General features: G+C 35.6%; 2 protein-coding genes across 3 annotated transcripts; both read right to left on the bottom strand.

Annotated features, from left to right (window-relative positions):
- Positions 1–1605: 1605 nt before the first annotated feature.
- On the bottom strand, positions 1606–5862 carry LOC123870044 (protein takeout-like). Its single transcript, XM_045913207.1, has 5 exons — positions 5529–5862; positions 4866–5088; positions 4428–4555; positions 3163–3318; positions 1606–1846 (listed from the first exon to the last, which is right to left on the bottom strand). Exons 1-5 carry the CDS (start codon positions 5602–5604, stop codon positions 1695–1697), a joined length of 735 nt encoding a protein of 244 aa, XP_045769163.1. The 5' UTR covers positions 5605–5862; the 3' UTR covers positions 1606–1694.
- A 53-nt stretch (positions 5863–5915) lies between these two features.
- Positions 5916–16267, bottom strand: LOC123870043 (serine protease inhibitor dipetalogastin-like). Of its 2 annotated transcripts, none has more exons than XM_045913206.1 (6): positions 15976–16267; positions 13183–13355; positions 12244–12403; positions 8432–8659; positions 7117–7323; positions 5916–6471 (listed from the first exon to the last, which is right to left on the bottom strand). In XM_045913206.1, exons 1-6 carry the CDS (start codon positions 15998–16000, stop codon positions 6341–6343), a joined length of 924 nt encoding a protein of 307 aa, XP_045769162.1. In that variant the 5' UTR covers positions 16001–16267; the 3' UTR covers positions 5916–6340. The 2 variants fall into 2 exon arrangements, with proteins under 2 accessions (XP_045769162.1, XP_045769161.1); XM_045913205.1 differs by having other exon boundaries at positions 12244–12401; positions 13154–13355; positions 15976–16258.
- Positions 16268–23929: the final 7662 nt, after the last annotated feature.

The following is a 23929-nucleotide window of genomic DNA, read 5'->3' as shown; positions in this document are numbered from 1 at the left end:
AAAGAGTGCTAGGGAAAGAAATCATAATTTATTCGTGAGAACATTTCATTATATCGAATGTAATTTGTCATTACCCCCCCGACCCAAAAAGAGGGGTGTTATAAGTTTGACGTGTGTATCCGTGTATCTGTCTGTTGCATCGTAGCTCTTAAACTAATGAACCGATTTTCATTTAGTTTTTTTTTTGTTTGAAAGGTGGCTTGATCGAGAGTGTTCTTAGCTATAATCCAAGAAAGTCGGTTCAGCCGTTTGAAAGTTATCAGCTCTTTTCTAGTTACTGTAACCTTCACTTGTCGGGGGTGTCATAAATTTTTAATTTACACTTGTTTATCAACAAATTGACGCTCGGAGAGAAAGTAGTGATTGTATTTGATACAGGTGTAAATTAAAAAATATCACTCCCGACAAGTGAAGGTTACAGTAACTAGAAAAGAGCTGATAACTTTCAAACGGCTGAACCGATTTTCTTGGATTATTGCTAAGAACACCTTTCAAACAAAAAAAGTAATTTAAAATTAGTTCATTAGTTAAGGAGCTACGATGCCACAGACAGATACACAGATACACACGTCAAACTTATAACACCCCTCTTTTTGGGTTGGGGGTTAAAAATAAAATTTCACATTCAAAGTATGTTATTAATTTATTCATTTTGGTTCGAGTGTGTGAGCACATTATTTAGTGGATTTTGAAATGTGTGACATGTGTACCTAAATAATATTACAAAATTATCTTTCTAAGTAAAATACTAATAATGTCCTTGTATGTTCGTATAATTAATTTGATCTGTTCTTGTACTCTCTTTGAAATAAACGTGTGCCTAACCATATTATTTAGGGTTTTTCATTTACCTAAACTCGTGCCTACTTATGTATGTTCTATATAATCAACATAACATTCTTCTGTCCGTAAATGCACTCCTTAACGGATTTTACTTTTTATTACTAAGTAATAATTTCCACTATGAATTTATATTTAATAATTGTAACTTTGAAAATTGAAAATACTAACGAATGAACACGTTATAATTTTTTTGTGATGTAATCATAAATTCACGGTTTTTGGATTTTCATCCTTAGGTGTGCTATAAGACCTACCTACCTGCCTTCTAAGTCAACGGGAAGTAACCTACCTATAGATTTCTTGACAGACATGAAGATAGACAGACAAGTGATCCTATAAGCCATAAGGGTTCCTTTTGAGGTACAGAAACCTAAAAATCATAAAAAATGTACTTACACAATAATTGTTTTAAGCATATTGCTTCCATTAGGTAGGTAAATAAATACCTATTCAACGAAGTGATGCAATGAATACCTAATTACATTAGTCAAATTGTTATCGATAGATCTTTACGATCGACATGTTATAAAAATAATGTCCTGTCCTTTTCCTGTCTGTACAAATGTATATTTACATTTCTTTTGTAATCACAAAAATAATTCAATTACATTAATGCCTTCGCACTCGCAGCAGATAGTTAAATTAAAGTGAGTGTATGAAATAAAACAAAGAGGGCTTTCATAAATTATACATATATTATATTTATTATAACTAAATATTATCTATCTACTAGATAAGTTATATAGAAATATTATCATCAGTTTATCCCTTCAGATCAAATAAATATTCATACATAGAGTAAGTACATACCTACCAATTTTATACAATATATATAAATCTAATGAAAAAACCTAAACTGCTTCGAGTTGGTCAATGGGAATAATATCTAGAAATTTTTTGATATTATTCAAGATACTTATGACGCCATATTCGAAGAATGGACCTCCAAACTCTTCGGACACCGACCGCCAGTTTTCATTTAAAAATTTCAAAACGGCTTGACCTGGAATACGAAATACCTATATGTTATCTAATTTTATTTACTTCATCGACGATTAATATACCTATACTTATTCAAAAAATATAATTCTAATATGGATTACTATTTACTAGTGCTCCTTATAATATGTTGATCAAGATATAAAAATTGGCAAATTATGTACCTGAATAGGTATAATACGAGTAAGTATTCCATTTACAAGTTCTTCTATCATGTTTGAAAACAGTTTAAGAAGATTTTCAGGACCCACCGTACCCTCTATTCTCTCCTATTCATTTATAAATAGAACACAGTGAAAAATACAGAAAATCGCGCAAACTGATTGCTTCCCACTTAACAGGGCTCTCTCCGTCACTCGTTTCATACAAGCGTAGTTCCAATTTCATTTGAATATTAAGCAACCAAAGTCCATGAAATTTTGCAGACATATTCTAGAAACTAATATCTGTGTCTGTGGTGTTTTAGATTTTTCTAGAAATATGTAGTTTTAAAATTACAGGGGCTCGAAGATTTGTATGAAGTTTTTAAGACCGCGTAACTTTGAAACCGAATATTTTAACAGAAATCTGGAAAACCACAGACATAGATATTAGTTTCTAGAATATGTCTGCAAAATTTCATGGACTTTGGTTGCTTAATATTCAAATGAAATTGGAACTACGATTGTATGAAACGAGTGACGGAGAGAGCCCTCTTAAACGGCACCCATAGTTTACAATATTGTTATCGAGGATGTAAATGCCTACCACTCATTAAACCTACCTTTCTAATTAATTTACCTTTGAAATGAAATTTTATTTATTTATTTGTTTTACATATAATTGGAACGGCAGTGCCACTTATACTAACTAGATGATTAATGATGAATTATTATACAAACACAAAAGAGACAAAATACGTAAATAAAGACAGAACAAATGACACAATAAAAGATTTAAAATTTTTAATGCATCTACGCTGAGAGCACTGAATGATCCTTTCATTCAATGAGCTCAGCGTACCTCAGTAACTCCTGAACCAACGATATCCACCCATGATTGAATGGATCCCATTGAACATTATTATTATCTGAGAGCGCGTTGTTAGGAAGCCAATGAACGCGGTATCGGATCGGTGCCACAGATCGAGCAACAGTTTGACGAAGTTGTACCACGAAAAGTTTATTCTTTCGTGGACGAAGATTATTATTTGATTTAGGTACTCGTATACGACACAGTTGGTCATGAAGGTCTGGAGCGTCGACATATTCTCCTCGCGAAATTCGGCGCATGATTTTTAGTTGGTCGCAAGAAATAATTTAGGTACATTTAGTTACTTACTGATTTCCGGATTCCCTTTGAAAAGATTAGTCAGATGAAAAGTAACTCGGCCTTCATAATCGTGACTTGATTTAAAATCCTGTATTTGGAAATGTTGGGTGCCGTCTGGTTTTGTCGTAGTCACTATACGGAATGTGCAGGTTACCTTCAAATTTTCTGGAATGAATCAAACAAATTTAAAACAAGTGTAAATTAAAAATTTATAACACTCCTGACAAGTGAAGGTTATAGTAACTAGAAAAGAGCTGATAACTTTCAAACGACTGAACCGATTTTCTTGGATTATAGCTAAGAACACTCTAGATCAAGCCACCTTTCAAACAAAAAACTAAGTTAAAATCGGTTCATTAGTTTAGGAGCTACGATGCCACAGACAAATACACAGATACACAGATACACACGTCCAACTTATAATACCCTCTTTTTGGGTCGGGTTTAATAATTATTATTTGTGCGTTGATGGATGGCGAAATGATGGATGGAGGGGATCTCTTCACCAGCCTCGCGCCTGTAGAGGTCTACCACTACCTTTTAGAGAGCGAGCCACCACACACGGTCCTCCATCTTTCTTAACAGGGCTCTCTCCGTCACTCGTTTCCACTCGTTTCATACAATCGTAGTTCCAATTTCATTTGAATATTAAGCAACCAAAGTCCATGAAATTTTGCAGACATATTCTAGAAACTAATATCTGTGTCTGTGGTGTTTTAGATTTTTCTAAAAATATGTAGTTTTAAAATTACAGGGGCTCCAAGATTTGTATGAAAATTTTAAGACCGTGTAACTTTGAAACCGAATATTTTAACAGAAATCTGGAAAACCACAGACATAGATATTAGTTTCTAGAATATGTCTGCAAAATTTCATGGACTTAGGTTGCTTAATATTCAAATGAAATTGGAACTACGATTGTATGAAACGAGTGGAAACGAGTGACGGAGAGAGCCCTCTTAATTCATTCACTTCCTGTCTTCAACTACTTAGTATTCCTATATATCAAAACTAAATTGAGAAATCTTAACAGTACCTTTTTCACAAATTAAATAAACAATACAACAATACCTTTTCTCTTCTTTTGTTAAAGTAACATAACACGACATTTTAGTTGTACTTAGATTTTTCTCGGATCTCCCTGTCGAGGCTTGGGATTATCTTCATATCATATTCATGTATATTTAAATACTAATACTACCTATTAGTAATTAACATAGATATTGTACATACTATTTATCTAATTATTATTAGGCTATAATATAAATACTCACTGCATTTTATTTTTGATTCGCCTTCTCCATCAATAGGAAACATAAGAAATTGCCCCTTTGATCGATATTTACCCTTCGTAAGCAAATTGCAATGAAATTTCACTTCGTACTGGTTCCCACCGATATTCCTGGAAAAAACATTCAGTGAAATTCAATAAACATGAAGTTATTGTAAAACATCACATTTTGTAATAAACAAAAGCAAACTAAGGATCAACGGTGAACTGCTCAGCTGCTGGATCAGCTAAATTGATTGACTCAGGTAATTTAGCCACGAGGGAATTTAAAAAAGTAAATATTTATAGCTAGTTATCTAGTTATTGATAGCTATGGTATTAAAATAATTATCACTGCATACAAATCAGAAGTTCCATACTCTCTTCTGATTTGTAGTTCTTATACCTAGTCCCGTTTCCAAATCATATTTAACATACTTACCGTACTGAATCAACCCGGCATTTTCGAAGACCTTTGGTAAAACCTTCTTTGATTTCCACAGTTATCCCTCCAGGCAGTACAAAGTCAATATTTTGCACCTTTAAAGGGTCCAAAGACGGTATTCCAAGCTCGGGAATGCCTTTTACAAAATCAGGCAAAACGGCCTGAAGTGAGCGCCGTAAACATTCAGGCGAGGTAGTTTTGCAAGGCCGTTTAAAGCCATCTGTAAATTGACATGTATGACAAAGCAGCTTCTATTGCTGTTTTCTAGTGAAATCTTGTAATGTACGAGTGTCTGTAATTAATAATTCAAAATTTAAAAAACTCCCGACACAAAAAACTCTATAAGAAAACTAGAAAAGAGCTGATAACTTTCAAACGGCTGAACTGATTTTCTTCAATTATAGCTAAGATCACTCTCGATCAAGCCACCTTTCAAACAAAAAACTAAATTATCATCATTCGTTCATTCGTTTAGGAGCTACGATACCACAGACATATACACAGATACACAGACACACAGATACATACGTCAAACTTAAAACACCCCTCTTTTTGGGTCGGGGGTTAACTTAACTTAACCTAAGTGTTAGAAGAGGTCGTCAAATAAATAGGTAGGTATAGGTAATAAGGTAGGTATTATATAATTAACGGTTTACTTACGGAAACGGTCCGCCACAGCGATTGCACAATAATTAACAGTCACAAAGAAAATAGTATACCAATATACACATTGCATGTTGGCTATGAATTGCACTTAGATGTGTATAGGACTGTAGATGGTTATTCAAAATATACAGAATCGATGAATACTTAACAGATTAATAAATATAAATATGAATAATTATTCCGAATAAAGGAAGGAATGTCGAGAAGATTCGACACATGCACTAAAAAACACAAAGCACACACACACTGGAACAATCTAAAAAGACATAAACCCAGCAGTAGATAAAATTTGACTGCTTGATAATGACCAAACCCCAAATTTATAACTAATGGCATCAAATATTTTTTGTAATTAAGTACCAGTGAGGGAATAAGGCATCATTGTATTTAATAAATAATTTATTTAATAATGAGCATTCAAATACAATCGTCATTCATCACAATCGTTACATACAGCTAGGTACAATTAATAAATTATAATTATTCTAGATATTTCGAGAAGAAACATTATATGATCATTCCTAGGTATCAAAAATATTTCAGAGAACAGTTCAATACAAAACAATTATAAAAATTCAGTTCGGTGGACTAAAAGTATTTTTCTGCTCTTTCTTTTTTCTACTTCTAGAAAGAAAAAGAAAAGAGAAATCATATAGAACCTAAAGAAAGGACCTTTTCAAAGGTAATTAAAAGTACGTAGTAATGAGTGTAGACATTATTTTTGCCTCTTGTCTCTTGTGCCTCTAGCTCCTACTGAGTCCTTCCTAATTCCTACTTCCTCTCATGCAGTATAATAGTTGAAGTAATTAAAACGCTCTTCTTGTATGCTGATTTCTTATGTCAATTTCAAAATCTTCATCTTCGTCGTTTTCCTTACTGCCATCAGTATCTGAATTCTCTTCAATATGGCACGGTACTGACTTTAACAACGACACATCTGAAAAAGATTTTTAGGTAAAGTACTCGTAGATGATGATGGTACCTAGATGTGTATTTGACGATTCAAAAGCAAAAATCTTTCTATTTCTTTAAAAACCCGGTCAAATGCGAGCTGGACTCGTACACTAAGGGTTCCGTACCCCGTTAAAATTACAATTTTTAATTTTTTTAAACGTGGTTTCCTGAATTTTTTCTTTATTTGAGCGAGACAATGCTACCTGAATTATGAAATTTGCTTAATTCTAGGTCAACAGGAAGTTCTCCATATAGGTTTTAATTCCCTAATTTTTTTCTGTAAAGATACGGATCTTTAAAAAGATTGATTATAACAAACTTATCCGCGTATAAGCAAGCATAGTGTGCCGTCCAGCACGATGGACCGATAATATAAAGAGGCTCACAGGAAGTGGCTGGATGAGAAAGGCTGAGGACCGGGTATGGTGGCGCTCTTTAGGGAAAACCAATGTCCAACTGTGGACATCCACAGGCTGATGATGATGATGATGATAACAAACTTAAGACTATCAGACCGTAGGCACAGAGATCATGTTTAGTTGGGAAGAGGAATGTTTCTTGCATGCCACAATTAGGTATATTAAACATTATTCAAGTTTTGTTTGAAGATGGAATTATAAAATCTTACCAAGTCCACAATTAATAGCGCACTGTAACCTCGACAAGTTGTAGAAGGTTTCCTTATTGGTGCCGCATACAGGGTCGTATTGCGGGTCGGTAGGACAAGATGTCATACATATGCGTATTTGTATACTTTTAGGAGTGGTCGTAGTGCTGACCGGTTCAACTGTAGATTTTATTTTTGGACATGGCGATCGACGAGATACTTGGACATCTGTAATAATGGAATGAAACAAAATTTAAGTCTACACTGCACATAATTAATAGTAATAAAGCTTCTAATAAAGTAACATTATACTGTTACTAATAACTTCATTTGTCATATCATGAGACAAGTATAAAAGGCTCAACAACTGTGCTCAATTCAGAAGATCGGTAAAAAGATTTATGTTCTTAGGAGAATCAGGAGAAACTGACTGACTAACATGCCAATATGCAGATCAATCAGCTTTAGAAACATAAGTTGGTATATCTATTGTGTCATTAAGCAACAGAAAACTGTGTAACGTAAACAACAATATAAGGACGAATTTTTAAAAATTTGGTCAGAAGAAAACGTAGTGGGTTACCTAATTTAGCCATATATTTAGTTAACCTGGTTAACCTGTACATTAATTAATCGTTTACATATCGCTACTTTAAGATTTCTTGGCCACAAAGAATTGAACAATTAATTTACCATTAGCATGCGGTTTATCTTTATGCGGTTTGGTCTATAGAACTTGTGAGTTCTATAGACCAAGATGAAATTATGAATACACAAGTGTAAATTAAAAATGTATAACACCCTCGACAAGTGAAGGTTACAGTAACTAGAAAAGTGCTGATAACTCTCAAACGGTTGAACCGATATTCTTGGATTGTAGCTAAGAACACTCTCGATCAAGCCACCTTTCAAACAAAAAAAAAAAACTTAATTAAAATCGGTTCATTAGTTTAGGAACTACGTCTACACAGATACACACGTCAAACTTATAGCACCCCTCTTTTGGGTCGGGGGTTAAAAAAGGACGTGAAATTAGTTGCCGAACATCACATCATGCCAAAAAAAACGGCCAAGTGCGAGTCGGACTTGCATACGAAGAGTGGCGTGCCAACATACAAAAAATAACTTTTTTTTAATTTCATGGCAGCCATTTTGAAATTGATATCATTTGTTGTTATAGCAGCAATAGAATTATGCACATTCTGTGAAAATTACAAACTATCTGTTACGGTTCACGAGATACAGCCCACTGACAGACAGACGGAAGGACGACAGTGGAAGCTTAGGAAGTAATAGGGTCTTGTTGGAATCCTAAAAATCCGGTGTCGTAACTTACCTTTTCCACACCATTGCGCACATGCCAGTTTTCCAGGGTTGTCGTATGTAACGCGGTCGGTACCGCACACAGGGTTATACTCCGGCGTGGTGGGGCACAATAACATACAAGCCTGCAGGTTGTTAGATGTAGTAGTAGATGCAGCTGTAGTGGTTTGCGGCAGCTGCGTTGGACTTGCAGTGGTGCCACTCCAGCCTGGACATGGTGACAGCTGGCGTATGTGAACGACTGTAAAGGAAATGCATACAAATATTTTTATAAACGCAAAAGTGTGTCTGTCTTCCTGTCTGTCTACTAGACTAGCTTTTCACAGCCCATCCGTTTAACCTTGTCCTTCTTGACGTTTGGTACAGAGATGGTTTGCTTACTGGGGACGGATAGGTACAAAGTATAGACTACTTCTTATCATGAAAATCAAAGAGTTCGCATGCGTTTTTTTTTAAACCTAAATTCACATGGATGAAGTCGCAGGCGTCATCTAATATTGAATAACAAATAAGTTCAAATTGAAACCAGAGGACGGTTGCACGGGACATTTTGGACAATTATCGTCATATTGAAACCAATATTAAGCTATACGTAAATTAACCTGCCTCTTGAATCACTCTATATGTATATCAATTGGTGAAAAGCACATTAAAATCCGTTGCGGAGTTTAAAAGATCTTAGCGTACATACAGACGGGAAGGCACTTTATTTTGTAACTACTAGGTAGATATGTAGAGACAAGTACGTTCTCAAACTGAATACCTATTAGCTGATGACATACCTACAACAGTCATCAGATGTAGGTATATAGGCTTACTTAACTGTTACATTTCGTATGTTAGTAGGTACCTACGTAAAACTTAAACAAACTTGGGAATACCACCAAGTTCCGGCGCAGTTAAACAGATCACAATTACATAATCGTCGTTGACGTAGGTACTGTACAGTTAAATAAATTTTCTACTATGGAAGAATATACCTTTGATTATTAAAAGAAACTTGAAAGAGTCTTTTGAACTGTGCTTTTAATCATGACAATTAAGCCCACAAGTGTAAATTAAAACTTTATAGCACCCCCACAAGTGAAGGTTACAGTAACTAGAAAAGAGCTGATAACTTTCAAACGGCAGACAGATACACAGATACACACGTCAAACTTATAACACCCCTCTTTCTGGGTCGGGGGTTAAAAACAGGCCGTAACGCAAAGCAACTGCAACGTACATACACACTTGCAACGTTCAAACACTATATTGAAACTTGAAAGTTGAAACCCGTTTTTACTCGAATGCGGCGAAGTCCAAAAGGAAGGTTATGTGTTTGATCTGTGTGTATGAATGATGTACATGTATGTCCGTTCCTATCTCTACTCATAACTACTCAACGGCTCAACCGATTTTGATATAACATATATACATCATTAGATTCTTTTGATGGCGTGAGAAGGTACGTAAAATTCTTAAAACCAAAATTTCGGATTTAATGTGTGGGCTGAAAAACATTCAGTGCAAACCGCACTCAGAGGATTTTTGTTTTTTTTTTTGTAATTATTTGTAAAATGTGATTCTAACACGGTGCAATTATAACCCTCACAGAATAAGTATTTTTGTCCATTCATTTTGCAAAATAACGGCAATTATGATGAAACTATTAAGTTTAACTAAGGTTTTAATCCAACCAATCACTGATGCGTTTTAAACGCGTCTCAAACAAGATGACGTGATATGTGTGGTTTCATATAAAACAATTTGTATAGGCATGAAATTAAATTATGGATTGATTTAAGTTTTTCATAAACTCATATTATACGCATCATTTATGTAACTTGTAAGAATAAATAATAAGGGTTAAAGTATGAAATTGCCGTTTTATTGTAATAGGTACTTCGAATTGATATAGAACCTTCATGGTTTGAGATTTTTGAGTGAAACTTTTTTCATACGGTACCTATTATAGTTCTTCTTTTAAAAAATGTGCAACATTCGATTATCAACTTTCAGTTGTTTTTTTATTCAGCTTAGAAAATAAAGATGGATACTTCGAAAATTCGTGTGATTTTTGAATACGAGTTCCGACGCGGAACTAACGCGGCAGAAACAGCTCGCAATATTAATGTTGCGTTTGGAGAGGGGACTGCTAATGAACGCACTGTGCGATTTTGGTTTAAACGCTTTCGTGATGGAAACTTCGATTTGAAGAACGAACCACGTATAAGACCGCCCACACAGGTGAATAACAATGATTTGAAAGAGATGGTGGAAGCCGATCCGAGCCAAACTACCCAGAAATTAGCGGCATGGTTTAACGTTACCTTACCAACAATATTGACTCATTTGCGTCAAATCAATAAAATAAAAAAATATGAAAAATGGGTGCCTCATGATTTGACTGATCTGCAGAAAGAAACGCGTGTTGAAACTTGCGTTGCCTTGTTGAATCGATACAGAAATGAAGGAATATTGGATCGAATTGTGACATGTGATGAAAAATGGATTCTTTACGATAATCGTAAGCAGAAAATGCAATGGCTGACCCCAGGTCAAACGCTGCAACAGTGTCCTAAAGCAAAGCTTACTAATAAAAAGGTAATGGTAACTGTTTGGTGGTCTCAGCGTGGTGTTATTCACTTTAGCTTTCTCCGATCTGGTCAAACAATAACGGCAGATGTCTACTGCGCTGAACTCCGAACAATGATAGCGAAACTAGCAGTGAAACAGCCCCGACTTATGAATCGATCTTCACCATTATTGCTCCATGATAACGCGAGACCTCATACAGCACGAGAAGCCGTTTTAACTCTACAGGAACTGCAATTGGAAGCCATTCGTCACCCTCCGTATTCGTCAGACCTTGCTCCAACGGACTACCATTTTTTTCGTGGTTTGGACAATTTTCTGCGTGATAAAAAGTTTTCTTCTCTGGAGGCAGTGCAAAATGCTTTCACACAGTTTGTCGAATCTAGATCACCAGAGTTCTATCGCAAAGGCATAAATGAGCTTCCTATTAGAAGCAATGTATAGATAATAATGGTAATTATTTTGATTACATAAATATGTTAAACTAAAAAATAATATATATATTTTTCAGTACAAATCGGCAATTTCATACTTTAACCCCTAATATAATACAAATAAACACCCCGTCAGAGCCTCAGATTAGAGTAACAATTATTAATTCATTTTTTTGGAATTGTTATGTACACCGTATACATAACAAGGCTTAAAAAGTGGTATCCGTGTACTATATTCAGTACAAAAAAAAACTATAATTACTTATACCTACCTACTATTATATCATCATACTCAGTGTCGAAACTGTCGGTTGAACAGTTTTACTTATCTGGTAAAGTCAGTAAGACAACGCAATTATTGTTTGCAGTGAGCCTGCTTTTAGGTCAATCTAGGTACATATCTGAACCACCAACCGACTATGAACTATCCCTCTGCCATATATTACATAATAATAGTACTAGTACGTTGAAAATACTTACATTTAGTTCTGGGCAGCACAGTATCAGAGAGTAAGGATATTGTTTCATGCAGAGGTTCGACGAAGACGTCTAGAAAGGACAATCGTGCAGGACGAAGGAGCGACCCGAAATAGCCTACGTGGTCACTGGTTAGGTATTGGTTAAGCCTAATGTTGAAGAGTTCGTCATTTACCACAAGATCAAAGGAGTCGGAGTACTGTGTTTCTCTTTATACTGTGAATGTTATCTATTTTCCAAGAAAAGAAACCCTTAACTTTTTGATATCTCTAATCAGGCAGAATTGTGGGTGAGTTAAACTTAGCATAAAATATGTAATTATAATGTAAGCGCTCACCTACTCCACACCTCATAAAACATTGCAAATGTTCCAGATTGTGGTAAGTGACACCGTCCGTGGCACAGACAGGCTGGTACGCCGAGTTTGGTTGACAAGTAGTTATACATTGTTGAATTTTTCCCTGCGCTGTACGACTAGGTATTTCGTCACTCCAACTGAAAATTATTATACAATTGTTTTTGAAAACTCGCTAAAACGATAGGATATGAAAAATTATGTTACTCAAAATCAAAAACAGAAAGAATTCCAATGTAAAATACCATAAAAATTATAATCGTTAAAGTTATTAAAGACATTCGTATTTTGACTCACTCGAAAATAAAGGGTATCATTTTCAACAGCTAGGTACATCGTTAACAAATCTACGCTTTTTTACCGTTTACATAATGTTTGCGGAATTTTTTCAGCTATAAAATAAAAACTTAACTGCTGCTTACTTCGAAACTGGAAAATATAGTTTTCTCAAAATCATTAATCAAGTCATTTCAGACTTATTAAATGATTTTAAGAGGGCTCTCTCCGTCACTCGTTTCATACAATCGTAGTTCCAATTTCATTTGAATATTAAGTCAACCAAAGTCCATGAAATTTTGCAGACATATTCTAGAAACTAATATCTATGTCTATGGTTCACCAGATTTCTGTTAAAATATTCGGTTTCAAAGTTACGCGGTCTTAAAAATTTTCATACAAATCTTTGAGCCCCTGTAATTTTAAAACTACATATTTTTAGAAAAATCTAAAACACTACAGACACAGATATTAGTTCTAGAATATGTCTGCAAAATTTCATGGACTTTGGTTGCTTAATATTCAAATGAAATTGGAACTACGATTGTATGAAATGAGTGACGGAGAGAGCCCTGTTAAGTGTAGGTAACCAGTAAAACAGATAATTTCAACTTACTCTACGTCAGGAAATATTATCCGGTGATCATGTTCATTTTCATCGGAATATGCATCATCATCTGCAAGCCCCCATCCTCGATAAGGGGCAGCCCCGTTGTTTATCGAATATGGTTTGGCGAACTCTTCATAATATAGGTTATCGTCTATTGCGTTTCTTAATCTTCGACTTAACACTATTTGGTTACATGCTATCACAAGAACTGTAAACAAGGAAAATTTCGCAGCGTTAAATAAAAACCGCAACCTATATTTAAAAGGTAAGTACATTTTATTATACCTAGCAAAAACGGAGATAACCTAGTACTTAGACTTCGGTCTGCCAGTCGGGGATTCAGGCACGCACTTCTAACTTTTCGGAGTTATATGCGTTTTAAGTAATTAAGTATCACTTGCTTTAGCGGTGAAGGAAAACATCGTGAGAAAACCTGCTTGTCTGAGAGTTATCTATAAGGTTCTCAAACATGTGTGAAGTCTGCCAATCTGCACTTGGACAGCAAGGTATTTTTTTTTTGTGATTTTTTGTGGTATCAGATCAGTAATCATCAGTGCTATCGCCCGTCTTCGTTTTTTATAGCGTTCTGGTATTATCCAAGTGATGAGACCCCCTTAACCTTGAGATATAATATTATCTCCTCGAGTGAAGCTAAGCTGGTCTAAGTTGGCATTATGTTGAGATGAAAATTGAGACGTTAAGTAATAGATATAAAAATCAAAATCGAAAATTGTTTATTTATTAAAATCCTAAATTAGTTAAAACAAAATATTCATTATTGGTTGAGTCTGCTATCCCGAAAAACCGATTTGCAATTATTGGAAAATAAATTCGAGATATACGAGTACCTTCCTACTTTAAATACAAAAAAAAAACTTAGAAGATTAGTAAGATATCACAAGTGTTTTGTTACTACAAAATACCCCTACGCAGTTTGAGAAAAGAATAAACACGTTTAAGCTCGTATAATTTAATCATAATTCATATTATTATAATTTGTAACCGATTAAGTTCCGTAAAACCACGAACGTAATTTAATTGTTCACAGAACCGCCGACTATATTTCATAGATGCGCTAATCACGACTTAAGGCCGATGTAAAGATAATATATACCTTAATAATATGTTGTATAGGGATTTGTGTGGTGCCGCGTCGTGGTGGTGCGTATTGCTTGCTTGGTGGATGGCTTTTCCTGCATATTTCGCAGTGGGAGGGCGGGCAGTGCATATCGTAAGCTGCATGTTGTACCATACAGATTTGTCTGTTTCAGCGGATTTTGGTTCCTTGCTTAGTAATAATGTATGCTAATGTAAATTTTGTTTTGATTAGCTTTAACTCTGTGTCAATGTGAACCGACCCTTACGTATAATACGACTGAACGTAACTTGTTACCAACATCTAATAAATAATGATAATTATTTTATGAATAGTCTTCCTCTACACAGCCAATAAAAATAGTTTACAAACTGGAATTCGTTTGGCAGATGTAGCTTTTTTAGGATTCCGTACCCGAACGATGCCAAGGGAACCGTAGTGCTAAGCCTCTGCTGTCCATCCGTCTATTCATCCGCCTGTAGTATAGTGTTATAAAATCTTGTACGATGGTACGGAACCTTTCGTGTGTGAATCCGACTCGCACTTGGCCAGTTTTTTTAAATTAATTAAACGTTTATTTTATTGAATTGGGAATATATTTGGAAACAATATACTCATATTAATTTATTATTAACCATTAACTAAAGATTACTATTTTAATAAACCGATTGATTATTTATTTATGTTATTATTCAAGCTAGCAATTTAAAATATTTTTGTGTTTTTAATTGGTAGGGTACCGATGGCAGAGGACATAATTAGTTCACTCTGACATAATTATGCGGCACCAGAGATGCATACAGTGCATTGCAGTAGATACTCGTAGACAGAGTTGCCAGGCGTCCGGCTTTAGTCGGACATATTATTATATTTAACCTTTATGATCGTGTCCGGCCAAATATTTACCTACCGGCCTGTCCGAATTTAAGTCACATGTCGCACGCATTGCCTGAGAGCAAGCTGTATTTTTTTAGGGTACCGTAGTAAAACTAGGAAACCTTATAGCTTCGGTCAGTCCGTCTGCCCGGCTGTCTGTATACCACAAACATTAAAAAAAAACTATAAGAGCAGTAAAAATGAAAAGTTGAAAATAAAATGTAGCTATGTCACTCAGGAATAATAGCTTTCCGATTTTGAAAGAATTTTCAAAATCGGCTCAGTAGTTCCAGAGTTCCTGCAAACATTACCTCTTTCTAATATTAAATAGTGTAGAAGTGTAGATTATGGTTGGCTATTGAAAAAAATAATTCCAGCTTTATATAATAGGTCCGAACTAATATATACTCATGTGCTGAGTTTAGCTTTTGCATTTTCGGGCCTGGCAGCCCTACTAGTAGAATTATCTCAAATTAGAGGGAAACTGCTAGTGCGCTCTGCATACCTATCCCATTGTTTTTCCACCACAAACTGTTTTTTCCGCTACCACCTTGGATTAAAGTACCTACCTTCGGTTAAATTGAGAGTACATAGGCATCTTGTAGATAGGTAACTTATTTTTATCTAGAACATTTAAGGCTGTTTATGCAGTATCACTACACCTAACTATCCACCCATAAAATAAGTACTTGTAGGTACATCGCTCAGTTTTCGCGAATGACCGTGGAATGTCTACGTGATCTCTACCAGCTGCATAGGTTTTAGGATAAAAATCTGTACTAGCTAATGTTTACTTATTTAAACCATTCACTGAGCTAAAAAAGTTTTACAATAGTAACACATAATAATCACTTACAAATCACTGGCGTTAAATTCTTCATTTTTTAAATACGTAGTTCACCTTTGAATGAATATATTTCAATAGTCATTCATTCACAATCACGTGTGAAATCGTAAACGTATCACTGGTCGCGGCTAAGTTACGTTTCGTAATGAGTCCTAGCATGAACGCGTGAGGACTTATAAGAGTTATATTATATGCGATTCACTAGAAAAACCCGTTGAAGTCATATCTGCACTGCCTCCTGTATCCAATCGCTATCCTGTGAAATGTGAATCAATAAGCACCAATAAAATACCAATTAAAAATTTATAACAATAGGTAAGTCCAGTATAATTACTATCTTTGTTAAACAGTATAGATACCTAAGAGCGTAAAATATGACTATGATTCAAAATTAATTTCTCACGCATAATTTACTTTCAGGGTCAACTTTAACTATTAACCTTTGCCGACTTGCAATTTGGTATTTTTTGCAATGATACATACAATCCATTATTGCAAACTTTACTGCATGTTTATTGCTATTAGGAAATGCCAGTGATGATACTTATTTTTGAAATAATAATTAAAAATTATGAAATGGAAGTATATGCTGTAAAACAAGTAAGTATGTATCTACAGCGCACAACTCCTAGTGAATATAAAATTTAAAAACATTTATAAAACTGTTTAAAAAAAAGAAAAATACTTATTTTTAAATTAATTTAATATTTAAAATAATTATATGTATATCGTCGTATTATAATATGTACTTATCAAAGTCTTAGATATTGAATACCATAAACATGCCCATTGCAAGGTAATGGTGAGTGACGGGAACCTGTACAAATTAAGGTAGACGTACCAACCTATACCTACATTAACTAGAAAAGTATTACTTAGGATCCCTTCTGTCTTTGTATTCCTTATTATTATTAAGAGAGCAGATCAAGATGCAAGTTGCATACAATATCATAAGGATAGATCCTTCAAGGATGCAGGATGCTGAATTAGGTAACACGTATCTATAGATGCTTAATATGCATATCATGGTAGTTATTGCTTACACTGAGTCATCTTTTGGAAAATCATTTGACATAACAAGTGTACAAATTAAGCCGGCTCTACACTCGCATGTGAAGTCGCGCCGTTATTTCACGCCGTGAATGTATGCCGCGATCCACGCGTGAACTGTGTCCCTCCCCACACTCGCAAATCTTCAAGTCTTGTTCGTGACCTCCTTACGATGTCCTGTCTGCTACTGCGGGGAAATGCGAGTGTAGATGCGTTCACGTTCGCGCGCCGCAAACCCTCTGTTGCGTACCAGAAAACCGACACTGATCGGGAAAAAGCGCGAAGCGCGAACGCGAAGGCGTGTCGACATCTTCACTCGTGATTCGCAGTTTGTCGCGGGCTATCGCGGCCGTTCGCGCCGCGAGTGTAGAGCCCACTTAACTCAAAATTTAAAAACCCCCGACACAAAAACCTCTTTAAGAAAACTAGAAAAGACCTGATAATTTTCTAACGGCTGAACCGATTTTCTTTGATTATTATAGCTAAGAACACTCTCGATCAAGCCACCTTTCAAACAAAAAAAAAACTAAATAAAAATTGGTTCATTCGTTTAGGAGCTACGATGCCACAGATAGATACACAAATACACAGATACACACGTCAAACTTATAACACCCCTCTTTTTGGGTCGGGGGTTAAAAATTACGACCGTACTACTTACATTATGGAATGTATGGGTCTCCCTACGTTTGACAACCCTGAAATTCTGTTATTACTATCTTCCTGCTCCATCATTATTACTACATTGTTAGTATTTGTCTACCAACTATCCGTTGAATCCAACTCACCGAGTATAAACTCGGTAAACCTACGGTTATAGGGCTGAGTTCCTGTATAATTACTTTTCTACTTCATCAAATAGACCCTTGTCATTGTTTTTTAGCCAAATACTTATCGAGACTAAATTAATGAAATAAATGAGACAAATTACCACACTTGCGCGGTAAGTTTTCGAGGAGTCGGTTGGTTCACAGGCTCTCCTGATTCCAGAATCAAGTCTTACTACTACTCACTACTATAATAATACCTATTGCATGTCGTCGGGATTACTTCAACATAATTTGACAAGAAGAAATTACTCTTATCGAGAAATAATGAACAAAGATCGGAGAAGTACCTCGATAGGTATATACCAAAATCTGTAAAATACCTAATAGACCTATAAACTGAATGACTATTCGTTCACCATCTGGGAAAATATAATTTGGTAATCCTGAACGGATCATATTAATTGAAGGTAATTAAGTAAAACCATCTTAAGCTAATTATTCAAATATAAAGTAGCCCTTGACTGCAATTTTACCGGGTGGCAAGTACTGAAACGCTAAATTGGTTGGCGGTACGACTTTACTGGTAGGGTGGTAACTAGTTTCAACCGAAGTCTCCCTCCAGGCTAGACCAGAGGCAATTTAGAAATTCTATCCCCAAAGTACTCCTGATGGAAAATAAACCCAGGGTCCCCCGCTTATAAGACCACAGAGCCCAGCGCTCATCGCTGCACCGGGGCGTCCCCAAAAATTTCATGAACTCATGCCGTAAATCTACTTAGTTGCGTTCAAACCCTCAGGTTACAAAGCAAAACCTAATCATCCGATAATCTAAGAATTCGCGTCTCAATCCCTATTAATACATTTTCCATTTAAGTGCTAAATCTGAATCAGTGTCCGCCGGATCTATTGTTAGCATTGAAGTAGGTACTGCTAACTGCAAGGTCGATCTTGAATCACTGTGTTACTGTCTCCGTGATTGATATATATCTTGTCTATGTGATTAGATAATATTTGAATATTAATGTAGGTAAATCATTGCCTACACACTTAGTCAACACAGCCTAGACATAGCACGCCCAGCGTGCCTGACTAATGGCTTACAGTGAACCTTTAGCTCAGTAGTGGGCCGGCGATCATTGCAGATCCCTAGCATTTTGTAGAAATTACGCTATATTTTTGTTGAATTTTTTATCTTTTCCCCTCCTCGCGAATCCTTTGCGATGAATCGCTTGAGGGTTACATGCCCGTAGATTGTCCGAGCATTCCTTCAAGAGAGGAGTCGGCCTATAAGAAACAAGTACTTCAGGATGTCCATACTTTGGCCACGTTATGAGAAATAGCAAATATCCTTCAGCTCATTGAGGGGAAAATAGCCGGCAGAAGACCACCTGGCCGAAGAAGAACATCGTGGCTCAAGAATTTACGCTAATGGTACGGGAAGAGTACCCAATTTTTTTTTCGCACAGCACAGCACAGCAGCGTCCAAGATGCAGATAGCCTTAATGGTTGCCAACCTCCGGTAGGAGACGGCACTTCAAGAAGAAGAACAGCTCCATTCCGTCTGTATCCATGATCTCCGAGATTCAGAGCTTATTATATCGGTGATGAACTTTAAGTGCGGAAACCAGCCCAGAGAGAAGAATCGGTGATGGACACGGATCTCGCTTACCAACCAAAATATCTGATCACAAATTAAAAGAGTTTTGCTGTTACTTCACTTTCCATAATGTACAGCTATTCACCTAAATCCTGATTCACAGATGGATTCCTCAACGCTCAACTCAAACCCTTGAATATAGAAACCTGTACATAGAAATTCCCTTTAAATATTGTAGACAAGAAATAAGACCGCATTTCTTGAAATTCCATTCTAATATGCACTTTTAACTGTTTCTTAGAGTTACTAACCTTATCATCAAAAATTTATTTTTAAACCTTATCAGATTTATTACCTTCGGTCAGAAGGCGAAGTTTTCGTAAGTATAATGTCCCACTGAAGTATCCATATCGCTACTTGGTCGCAATAGCAATTAAATACGTACACATTCTTGTTTATGAAACATCGACAGGCGTATGAGAACAACTTAGCTTACTGTTGATATTTTTATCAATATTGAGAAATAAATGGTACCAATTACAAGCAAGGATTAGCGTATGTATGGTTGCAATTACACTTCATGATGTTCCCTTAACCTTTGGGCCAAGTCAAACCGTCTCAACGGCGAACAGCCATCTTCGCAGAAGATTATAAGTGCACAAGATTATTCGCAAACACAGGTGCACTTTCTTTTCCCTCAATCTTAGTCCGATGGGACGGCAATCCGACATGACCGGAGAGAGACCACCAACTGCTTTACGTGCTCTCAATTTCTCAACACTGGGCTGCTACTGATTTTTTTTTAAGTTCAATAACTTAATTGGATTTCCAATTGCAATTAAAATAACAATATCAAAAAAATGCAGTGAATCACAAGTTTTGAGATTTCGGGGCGCTACGGATACTTTCGTAGACTCGTAGGCTTCGTAGTCGCCTTCCGTAGACTTACACCTTCTTCCTTGTTTATCCTTCAAATAGCATCAAATGAATATTCGAGCAAACGTTTAGTATTGTACAACCCTTATTTAAATACTATAATATGCACTGCTATACTATAATCTGTATCATTTGACCTGTGTATAAGCCATGTATAAGATAAACGTATTTTTTTATTTCTAAGGACCTAACGCCTTTTGTACACCAATGCATTCGCAAGTGGTAACAATGTTATTGACTTCCATAGCGTTTTTTTTTTTAATTTATAGACTAGCGCTTGGCTGTAATTATATCTGGTGGCAAGTGATGATGCAGCCTATAGGTATACTGACTTCATCATCATCATTTCAAGCCATCGCCAGCTCGCTACAGCGCACGAGTTTTCTCTCAGAATAAGAAGGGTTTAGTCCATTATCTACCACGCTGGCCAAGAGCGAATTAGCATAATTAGTATACTCTTGAGAACAATAAGGAATTTATCAGGAACTTACTTTGTTTCCTTCACCATTAAAGCAAGTGATATTTGATCGCTTAAAACATACATAACCATGGGCGGATCTTTTTAAGGGTGCTTTGGCTGAGGCCCAGAGCCCCTTCGAATGGGCTTCATGCATCAGCTCGGTGAGTCGTGTACTCATAATTATCGAAAAGTTTTTTGACAAAATAGCAATTAGTTGGTTAATTAGGCCGGCTCTCAAGTATTAGCCCAAGGCCCCACAAACTAACGGTCCATCCGTCCCTGTACATAACTCAACCATTGCCAATGCGGCGGTGGTAAGGGCGTATATTTGGCGTAAAGAGCAATATTTTGCAACGAGGATGAAAATACGAACCGTAAATTACAAAACATAAGGTACTTTATGCGTAAGATGTTTAACCTATTACGTAAAATTCGAATATGGTATTGAAAAGCCCGTTCCAAATCAGACAAGTCTGAAGTAAGTCAGTCAACTTTGGAAACTGGAATATTGTAGGTCAGTGTCAATGCAATATAGTTTATACAAGTGTAAATTAAAAATTTATAACACCCCCGACAAGTGAAGGTTACAGTAACTAGAAAAGAGCTGATAACTTTCAAACGGCTGAACCGATTTTTTTGAATTATGGCTAAGAACACTCTCGATCAAACCATCTTTCAAACAAAAAAAACTAAATTAAAATCGGTTCATTCGTTTAGGCGCTACGATGCCACAGACAGATACACAGATACACAGAGACACAGATACACAGATACACACGTCAAACTTATAACACCCCTCTTTTTGGGTCGGGGGTTAAAAATGAGAAACTGACTGACTGACATTTCAATGTAGAACGCGAACGCTGGGTCTACAAAGGAACTTGAGATACAATTTTTTTTTATATTTTGAAATGGTGATGATAAAAACAATTATCGGTTGAGTTTCATGTGGGCTTTTACTCAGACCCGGGGCGCGTTGGTAACCCACGTAGCTTTAATTTTAAGTTTACATAATTAATTATGCTTTGAGTTTGAGATTTTGAATGCTCTCGAAGAAAGAATTTTTTAAGGATTTCAACTAAGAAAGGGTTTTTAAAAATCCACAGAGATTCTTCATGAATTCTAAACTCACGCGAAAGAAGTGGTAGGAAAAATCGAGTTCGCTTCCAAAACTCTGTTTAGTGAATTATATTTTAGGGTTCCGTATTCGAAGGGTACTAACGGGACCCTATTATTGAGCCTCCGCTGTGTCCGTCCGTCTTACTGTTAGCGAGATGTGTGTCGTGAATCGATGTAGGCTGAGAGTTGAAATTTTTACAGAACTTGTCTTTCTATACAATATAACAACAAATAATAAAAACTTTAAAATAGCAGCCATGAAAATAAAAGGTGTTTTCTTGTACTATGGTACAGAACCTTTGTGTGCGAGTTCAAGTCGCACATGTACGATTTTTATTTCCCAGACAGTACTCAGTTGCTAAATGATAGGAATCCAAGGTAATAGGCTAGTCTCATTCGTCATCAATTTATTTGTTACGGTCAAGGCATATTGTTGGAGTAGATAGGGACAAAACGAAAATAACGCATATTTTTTAGATTTCCCAACAAAGTAAACTGCACCTATTTAACAATCTTTTTGAATATAACGAAAAAGATTAGCAATCGTAAATGTTTTAAAAAATTCCATCTAAAATTATCAGATTTTATCAAAACTAAAAGGAAATAATGAATTATCCAAGCCATTAGCAGGTCGATGAAACGAAACATTCGTTGTCAGACAACTTTGAAAAGGAAAAATAAAAAGAACTTTGAAAAGAATAAGATTAGGTAAAGACCAATGTACTCATGACACTGTACATACAAAGCTATTCCTAGCACTTTTTAATGTAAAACTGGTTTCAAAGTCCTAAGGAAACTCGTTTTACGAGACAACACAGTTACCTATATGTTATTACCAATTATAATATGAAGTTATTTTAATAAAACTCGTTTTCTTGCAGAAAACGATGATTACGATGTAGCTAGTACCTCGTATTTATCTTATTAACTAAGTATGATGAGTTCATGTGTTTGAGTTGAAACTTTGTACAGTTGTTGTCGGCACTTGCATGAATGTTTCAGACTTTGTACCATAATCATACTACATTGATGTTCCTACCTATATCAACGCCGGTATAGTACCTATGGCGTTATGTTGGCTCCCCTGTCTGTTGGGTGGTCATTGGCACCATATTGGCAAGAGAAGACGCAGATTTTGTTTTTTTCATTTGATTTTCATTTCATTCATTGAGGAAAATCAAATGAAAGTAAACAAAATCTGCGTCTTCTTATGCAAATATGGTGCCAATGACTTGGACAGACAGGGGAGCCAACATAACGCCATAGGTACTGTTCGATGAAACGCACTATACGTGACTCGTGAGTCGTATTGCATTGCGTGTAAGCTAACGTCGGGCATAAACTAGTTTACTTATTTTAAACCAGAAAATAAAATAATGATTATTAATCTTAAGCCAACTTAGAATGAACAAAAGAACCATTTGTAGATATTGGAGCTCTAGTCCCGAAAACACAATTTTGTTATATTTTTATTTTAGATTAAACTTTATTGTATAGAATTTATCATTAATCGTTATAATAATACTTATTTGATTTGATATTAAAAAATATTTAAATTCCAAAAAAATATTTAATTAATACTACTTTTTATGAGGTAAGTTGTTGTGTAAAAAATAATTAAACTTATTATCATAAGTTTAATTTATGTTACATAATACACGAATTTTTACTTATAACAACGTGAATTAAGGTTGATAAGAAGGAACTCCCGGTTTGATCCTGAATTGAAGATAATTATGTCAAATATTAGGCTATGGTGACGTAAAATCAAAGAAAAATAGGGCTACTTTAAGGCTACCTGCGTCAAAACCATAGACTTACGATTTTTTCGCTCCTAAGTCCATGGTCAAAACTAAGATTTGACGCTTGCCAGTGACATCGAAGCCTCGACGTTTTGTTAAAAGTTCCCTAACTGTCTTCAACTGTGCTTATAATGTGCGACTTTCACTCAGCTGTTTTGATGGCCTAAAACTTTTACGGTGATTTTGCTCATAATATTAGATTTATAAATCAAAAAACTTAGAACAGAGG

This window comes from Maniola jurtina, chromosome 12, assembly GCF_905333055.1.
Source record: "Maniola jurtina chromosome 12, ilManJurt1.1, whole genome shotgun sequence".
Taxonomy (NCBI): Eukaryota; Metazoa; Arthropoda; class Insecta; order Lepidoptera; family Nymphalidae; genus Maniola; species Maniola jurtina.
This window is presented reverse-complemented; position numbering and strand designations above follow the sequence as displayed.